Source organism: Panulirus ornatus, chromosome 35 (assembly GCF_036320965.1).
Source record: "Panulirus ornatus isolate Po-2019 chromosome 35, ASM3632096v1, whole genome shotgun sequence".
Classification (NCBI taxonomy): domain Eukaryota; kingdom Metazoa; phylum Arthropoda; class Malacostraca; order Decapoda; family Palinuridae; genus Panulirus; species Panulirus ornatus.
Window position 1 is genome coordinate 12,487,259 of NC_092258.1, and position 8,428 is coordinate 12,495,686.

General features: G+C 43.0%; 2 protein-coding genes across 2 annotated transcripts in view; one reads left to right on the top strand and one right to left on the bottom strand.

Annotated features, from left to right (window-relative positions):
- The window catches only part of LOC139760167 (putative sodium-coupled neutral amino acid transporter 11), a 223,199-nt gene extending 220,809 nt beyond the window's left edge, over positions 1–2,390 (bottom strand). The window contains exon 1 of the mRNA XM_071683085.1: positions 2,172–2,390. The gene's annotated coding sequence lies outside the window, so the exon portion shown is untranslated. The remainder of the gene's footprint in view (positions 1–2,171) is intronic.
- The window catches only part of LOC139760164 (uncharacterized), a 78,486-nt gene that overhangs the window by 15,817 nt on the left and 54,241 nt on the right, over positions 1–8,428 (top strand). Inside the window, exons 2-4 of the mRNA XM_071683076.1 lie at positions 1,308–1,477; positions 2,211–2,372; positions 8,373–8,428. The exon at positions 8,373–8,428 is cut by the window's right edge and continues 154 nt beyond it. Of these exons, the coding sequence (XP_071539177.1) occupies positions 1,322–1,477; positions 2,211–2,372; positions 8,373–8,428 (374 nt within the window). The 5' untranslated portion in view covers positions 1,308–1,321. The remainder of the gene's footprint in view (positions 1–1,307; positions 1,478–2,210; positions 2,373–8,372) is intronic.

Consider the following 8,428-nt stretch of genomic DNA (forward strand, 5'->3'; position numbering starts at 1 on the left):
CACGTTAATATACGAAGGCGTTTGACTCCGTGTCTTCCGTTCCCATGTGGTTATATATATATATATATATATATATATATATATATATATATATATATATATATATATATATATATATATATATATTTCAATTTTCCGAAAGAAGGAACAGAGAAGGGGGCCAGGTGAGGATATTCCCTCTAAGGCCCAGTCCTCTGTTCTTAACGCTACCTTGCTAATGCGGGAAATGGTGAATAGTATGAAAAAAAAAAAAAAAAAAAAAAAAAAATATATATATATATACATATATATATATATATATATATATATATATATATATATATATATATATATATATATATATATACCTCTGTTTCCCTTTTTAGAAAGTTAAATACAAGGAGGGGAGGGTTTCTAGGCTCCGCTCCCGCCCCCTATAGTCGCCTTCTACGACACGCGGGGAATACGGGTTGGGTGGGAGGGTTGGGCCATTCTTTCGTCTGTTTCCTTGCGCTTCCTCGCTAATGCCGGAGACAGCGACTAAGTATAATAAAAAAAAAGAATATATATATATATATATATATATATATATATATATATATATATATATATATATATATATACTATGAAGATCGAACCCCCTGTAGCAATTATGTTGTCTGTCTCTCATGATTCTGAGCAAAATTCGGACCAGCGTTGTCTGGAGGAGTGGCCAAAGACAAGAGAACGTTTCAGACCCAAAACCAATCAGCTAAGTGTGGCTCCTCCTTCATAATGTGAGCCGCAGTGAAAATATAAAGAAATATAATGATGATTGTCGAAATGCTCCAAGTGTAAAGATTCAAGGAATCTATTGTTTTCCTGGCGCTACCTTGCTGGAGTTGAAGGTAGCGATGCTGTTTCCTGTGGGCGGGGTAGCGCCAGTAATGAATAAAAGCAAACAAGTATGTATAGATAGATAGATAGATAGATAGGTAGATAGATAGGTGTGCGGGCGTGTGTATGTGTGTGTGTGTGTGTGGGTGAATAAGCCATTCTTCGTCTGTTTCCTGGCGCTACCTCGCTGACGCGGGAAACGGCTATCAAGTGTAATTAATAATGAATACATATATTTATTACTTTTATCTATGGTTTGACTGAGTGCTGTACGACGTAATGTGACCTAACGGTCTATTGCTGTTTGAATTCCTTTGTACATTTGTGTAAAGAACCAAACTACAAGTTCAGTTACGTCATGTCAAAGTTTACCATAAACACACGAGTGATGCGGTGGGTGTGAACGGTGGGGTATAGAGGATCACAGGCGTCTATGTTCCTCCTGTTGACAGTTATTACCAGCGAGATGACATTGGGGTTGCTGGTGTGGGTAGGCTGGAGCCTAGTGGCCGTCTCAACGCCTGCCGCCGCCTTCCTCCCCACCATACTCGACTACTCCGACCCAGACCTCGAGCAGTTCTTCTGCCCCAGCCAAATGACGGGAGACACCTGGGACCATAAGGTAGGTCCCAACCATACCTTCATGGACATATATTAGGCTCTCATATCTACCTATATTCACCAGTATTATTTTTTACAGTATGTCACGATTATCAGTGGTGTTTCTTGTAATAATTCTTGAGTTATGTGGACTACAGTAGAATGTTATCATTGATATTATTTATCATCGTCTGTTTTGATATTATTGTCATTATTATCATCTTTATCACTACTATCGTCATTATGGTTTGAATGTTTATGATAAAGCGGAGGAGAAATGAGAAAATCCAAGGAAAACAGATTAGACTTCAAGGATTTGTCGAAATTCTTATCTATACTAACTGTATATTTTGCCTGATGCTGCAAGTTCAACAGAGATACGAAGTGTGTCTGTAATAACACGACTCGAGAAGACGACACATGAAGTTGGCGGGATTGAGTCAACAGTTCATTTATTTTCTTATTGCATATATACAGCGTGAGCGTGGTGGTATTACCGGACTCCACCTGCAATAATACATATATGCATACTTGTATTACCGGACTGCCTGCTTGAGGTTACGTGGGGGCGAGGCTGTATTTGTCGTCAGTTGACGAAATGAGTGTACAGTCTCGTCAAAGAACTTCTCGTTCCACAGCAAACCAGCCAAGATAATAATCAATGTGTGTGTGTGTGTGTGTGTGTGTGTGTGTGTGTGTGCCAGCGATGATCTAACCTGTTGTTTGCTCCTGCCTTCGTCTGCGTGGCGAGCCAGGCCATCACCCGGGAGGCCCTGAGACTCGAGGTGCGACGCTACTTCCTAGAGAACCCTCCTCCCTCCAGCAACGGCTCCTTCACCATCCCCGAGGACGCCTCGCTCTCCCAGATCTTCAGGGCCTACTACGGCCCTACCTCATCGCCCACACGATTCATAAAGGTACTGTCGTTTGCCTTACACTGCAAGTGCTATGAACAACACCGAGAACCTCAGTAGTTCAGCGGTTTGCCACTTCAAGTGGTGGCGCTGTGGTGATAGAGAGAGTGGGAAATAAATCTTCAGACCTGTTACGTTATTAAGTTATTTCAAGGCTAAACTAGGCTTGCTATAATTCCATGGTGACTTTGTCTCTACCTAATACTATTCAGGAGGGGAAAATATCTAATAGGAAACACTGTCAGTCGTCAGAGGCAAGACCAATTCATCGAACCTTCCCCGTGCACCAGACACCCCCCCCCCCCCATCTTTCATTTCCACGTCACGTTCGCCCTGTCCTGTGTATTGTGGAGACTGTGAGGTCTCTGTGGCTGTGGCCATTCGTGTGTGCGGTGGCGGACACTTGCCGATAGGGGAACGAGTGTGTGCATGTGGCCAGATTCCTACTGAAAAGCCTGTAGCGTTGACTAGCGTCCCGTATCATTCCACTTGAGCCAACATTTATTTCCACATCAAAACACTTGGAAACTTGTATATTGAAAGGGCTGACCATGAGGCTGCATGAAGTGGCTTCCATTCTATACTAAACTTTTATGTCTAAGTATGGATGAACTTATGTGGTCATTCTCCTCATATCGTGTGTATGGACAGTATATAATTTCCTTGCTGTGTAGTTTAGTGTCGTTTTGATCAATTTATCGTTTTACTGGGACAGAATTTTTATGGATCATAATGGTATGTTTTATTTGTATTCGTATATATTTGGTTAAATGTACTTTAATTTATTGCTGAATTGTTCAAGATCTTAATCACGGATCATAGTGTATATTGTTTTAATTCTTAAAACATGTATTCTTGTGGTCAGTGAAATGATGAAAGTATTTATATATTATACTAGTCTGTTCTATGTATTATCTGTGCTACTAGTCTACTTTGTGTATGTATGTATATAAATGTATGATACTGGTCCTCTCTGTATGTATGTATAGTACAAGTCATCTCTGTGTATGTATGTATGTATAGTACAAGTCATCTGTGTATGTATGTATGATACTGGGTCTTGTCTGTGTATGTATGTATAATACAAGTCTTCTCTGCGTATGTATGTATGATACTGGTCTTGTCTGTGTATGTATGTATAATCCAAGTCTTCTCTGTGTATGTATGTATGATACTGGTCTTGTCTGTGTATGTATGTATAATACAAGTCTTCTCTGTGTATATATGTATGATACTGGTTTTCTCTGTATGTATGTATAGTACAAGTCATCTCTGTGTATGCATGTATGATACTAGTGTTGTCTGTGTATGTATGTATAATAAATCTTCTGTGTATATATGTATGATAATGGTCTTGTCTGTGTATGTATTGTTACGAATTCAACACTTATTCAGGCAAGGTCGCCAGTAACATATGTTACAAATACTACTGTTCCTTGTCTTGCAAGGACGTTATAGATTTGTCAAGTTGCACAACTCAGGATAACGCAATAATAGTTATGGGATTGAATTAAAGACCAGCATTACACTATATCTACTTATAATGAAAGAATTCAAGTGTACAAAGATAGGCACATATTAAACATGAGATAACATTTGTACATGACTTAACATTCCAGATAAGATTTCAAGCCAGGAGTTCTCTTTCCTCTAAGGCAGTTCTTCGATAACATTACACTAATAATTATACCGGGCTTATAGCACAGCAGGGCTTACAGGCTTACAATACAGCAGGACTTACATGCTTACAACACAGCAGGACTTACAGCAGGGGTGGACCACTTACCTCGCTGGGCTAGAAAAAGAGCGAGACTCAGCGGGTGTCATGGGTATATAAGCGTTCCCTGCTAGCTATACAACCTTACATTTTGATTGGCTATGAGCTTCAGTTACATTCTGATTGGTTGGAGGAACAGTTACACAAACTGCGTAGATCACCCTCCCTCTGGTAAGCCTGCAGCGACATGTCCAGTACGGGTGGCGAAATATTCCGCAGCTGATGACAACTTACTCCCCCCCCCCCCCCCCTCCTCGGAGAAGGGTCGGGGTGCTCAAGGACAAATGACCATCTGGTTTCAAAATAAAATTAAAATTAAAGTATTACGCCTAATGCTTGGTGTGAACTGACGCTCGGAGGACGTCTCAGAGGGAGGCCTTAATCCTCGTCCTGATAAGAAATATCAATACCATATGGACACACACACGTTATATACGCGAACATGTGAGCACAAGCACACGTGTTCCGTAACACCCCCCTCCTTAAAGGAGAAAATTCCTGGAAGAGGAATTTTCTTAAGAGCGGGATAAACAATCAGCTAACACAATCTGTTAACACATAAGATGTGCTGAAAATAATGTAACGTAAAAATTGTATATAACAAGGCCCATCTATTTAATATTGACTCCGTTCCCATAACTTGTGAACATTTTGAAAGGTTTGGTAGTCAGTACACTCTGATTGGCTGAAGAACACAAATATACAGTGTTATAATACAAATAGGAAAACAAAGGTTACTTCTATGATTGCTTGAATAACACATAAACAAAGTGCTACAATACAAATAGCAAAACAAAAGTTCCCTCTTCTTGGTGGGGGCTATATGTTTAGGCTCAACCTTCTTTCTTGTCCTCCTGCATGGGGACCTTACCAGCCTGTACAACACTGGCGGCATTCACAGTTAATCTGGTTGGAGCCTGCAAAATAAAACAGTCAAAAAAAAGTAGTGTTCCCAACTGATGAGAGAGGCTGTCTAACACTGCTCATTTCAAACATATCTAACATTTATCAACAGATTTATGAGAGGGGGTTGTAACTGCGAGAAAAGTTTCTAATACACTCTGTAATACCCAACTGTACCCACAAACGTCTCGGTTCTCTCCGAGATCGGGGGAACTCATTACGGGCTAATACTTGGACCTTTACGGTCGGTGGAAGGCGGGGACTGACAAACCTCTGGCAAAGCTCTGGGTACGTCGACAGGAGGGCAAACCTTTCTACCCGTCACTTCCCAGGCAGGTGCTAAAGCGTCTCCGTCTCCCCGGGTCTCCGAGGCCTTCACAGCTACGTCGTCAACTTCGTCACACACGGCTACCGCTGGACGTTGGATGATGCAGACTGATACCGTCGGTTCATAGGGACCCTGAAAACGGGCAGCCAAGGGTTGACCTGGCTGCTGTAGAAGCCACACCTCGTCGCCTGTCTCTACACTTCTAAATCGAGACCGTCTGTCACGCCACCTCGTCCTTCATCCACGACTCTCTTGAATGGGCTCGAGACAAATCCTCAATTCCTCTATCACAACGGAGGCTACACCAGGAGAGAGGGTATCACACAGCTCCCTCTCGCTGGTCTCACTCTCAAGAAGAGTGTAACAGTGGTCAGAGGAGGTCATTAGCAATGGGCTCACAATGTCAATTAACTCGGTCAAACCGACCTTTTAAATGGGGGAGTAGGAACTCGCCTGTCTCTACGCTTCTGAATCGAGACAGTCTGAGTAGGCTTCCCTTCGCCTTCCCCATTACATGACACTGAACACCACTTCCTCAGGTCTCAACCCTCAGGGAGAGTCTTCACTCCCTGCGTTTCAACGGCTATGTCCTCAGGCACATGGCCTGCCGTGCCAGTTGTCATGGACCTGGCACCATCGTGGTTGTAGACAATATCTGGTACCTCTTCGTCAAGCTGCACCGCCTCCGTGGACTTTACCGGGCCCGTAGGCAACACCGGCATTGGGTTCATCTTCCCACCCGCTAGGTCACTGCCTAACACGAAGTCCACGTCTAAGACAGGAACTTATCTACAATCCCTACAAGATCATGGCCCGTGAAGAAATCTATTTCTGCCCTCACATTGACTAGTGGAGCTTCCTTGGGACCAGACAGTCTGTCTAGCAAGACTCGGTCTCCAGACTCTTCTCGCGGCACCAAGCCATCCAACATTAGGGACTGTAGCGCACCAGACTCCCGTAATACGGTCACTTTTCGTCGTACACCACATCTACTAACATAGCCCGTAGACAGGAATGCATTGTAGTTCCCACATAACAGATCCTATAATAAGGACAGATTAATCAGCAGTCTCGCAACCCCTCACTCTCCTAAGAGCAGAAACAGCCTCACCTACTTTACTAAATTGGCCCTAAAATTAAGAAGAGACCCAATGGCCTACAATTATATTGAAAAAAAGGTAGAGTCTCTGGACTCCTTCTCTCGAGCCCAGCAATCCCTCACCTGGTGCCCAGCCTTGCCACAATAAAAACAACTCTTAACTCTGTTGGAGTATTTCCCCTTACTTTCATGAGTTACCGGCAAGGTAGCAGATTCAGGTGGGATTACATAATCAGTGGTCCTCCCTCTGCCGTCGTAGCCCTTTGAATGCCTGCCCGCGTCAAGTTTACTGAACTTTGGTACGAGATGTAAGTTACCCAACTGAGACGACACTGGTCCTGATGGTGAAGCGTTAAGTCTAAGTTTAATGATCGAACGGTATTGTCACCACTGATCAACGACATGATTAATGAATCGAGGAAAGAGATTCCGTTAAGGCAAGAAATATCCTGGCAAGGTCGCCAATTTATATGTTACGAATTCAACACTTATTCAGGCAAGGTCGCCAGTAACATATGTTACAAATACTACTGTTCCTTGTCTTGCAAGGACGTTATAGATTTGTCAAGTTGCACAACTCAGGATAACGCAATAATAGTTATGGGATTGAATTAAAGACCAGCATTACACTATATCTACTTATAATGAAAGAATTCAAGTGTACAAAGATAGGCACATATTAAACATGAGATAACATTTGTACATGACTTAACATTCCAGATAAGATTTCAAGCCAGGAGTTCTCTTTCCTCTAAGGCAGTTCTTCGATAACATTACACTAATAATTATACCGGGCTTATAGCACAGCAGGGCTTACAGGCTTACAATACAGCAGGACTTACATGCTTACAACACAGCAGGACTTACAGCAGGGGTGGACCACTTACCTCGCTGGGCTAGAAAAAGAGCGAGACTCAGCGGGTGTCATGGGTATATAAGCGTTCCCTGCTAGCTATACAACCTTACATTTTGATTGGCTATGAGCTTCAGTTACATTCTGATTGGTTGGAGGAACAGTTACACAAACTGCGTAGATCACCCTCCCTCTGGTAAGCCTGCAGCGACATGTCCAGTACGGGTGGCGAAATATTCCGCAGCTGATGACAACTTACTCCCCCCCCCCCTCCTCGGAGAAGGGTCGGGGTGCTCAAGGACAAATGACCATCTGGTTTCAAAATAAAATTAAAATTAAAGTATTACGCCTAATGCTTGGTGTGAACTGACGCTCGGAGGACGTCTCAGAGGGAGGCCTTAATCCTCGTCCTGATAAGAAATATCAATACCATATGGACACACACACGTTATATACGCGAACATGTGAGCACAAGCACACGTGTTCCGTAACAGTATGTATAAGAATTAACTTCTCTGTGTATGCATGTGTGGCACTGGTCTTCTCTGTATATGGGGTTGTACATGTAGTTGTGCGTCCTTATCTGTGTTTTTTTTTTTCTAATTCTGACTGCAAGCTGTCCTGCGAGTGTGACTCTGTCTCTCTGTATAATTCAGATACGGGCGTTGCACAAAGGTGGGTCAGATTCTCTTTAAGATAATCAAGATAGCATATGTTAAAGGAACGAAGAAGGTAAACATCATTCACTCCACACAGATGTAGGTACAGACAGACAGACATACCATCTTAACAATGTGTCGTGTCTGGTTCCATCAGTTACTTCCAGACGAATGGTACAGGAACCTTACAAAACTGACCTCATCATCACCAACATAGAGGAAGATTGCCATGATGTAGGGGCGCACCTGCACCGCTCAGGCCTGAGGTAAAAAGAGGCGACCACTGGAGGCACTTGGTGTTCATCTCTCTAGAACGATGTCAAAGACTTTTGCAAGAATGTCACTGTCTTCCATCTGTGATCAGTACATGTCTCATTCCTGCAGGCGGTGAACAGCATCACCTGGAGCAACGCCATGACGGAGGCCAGCGGCCAGCTGAG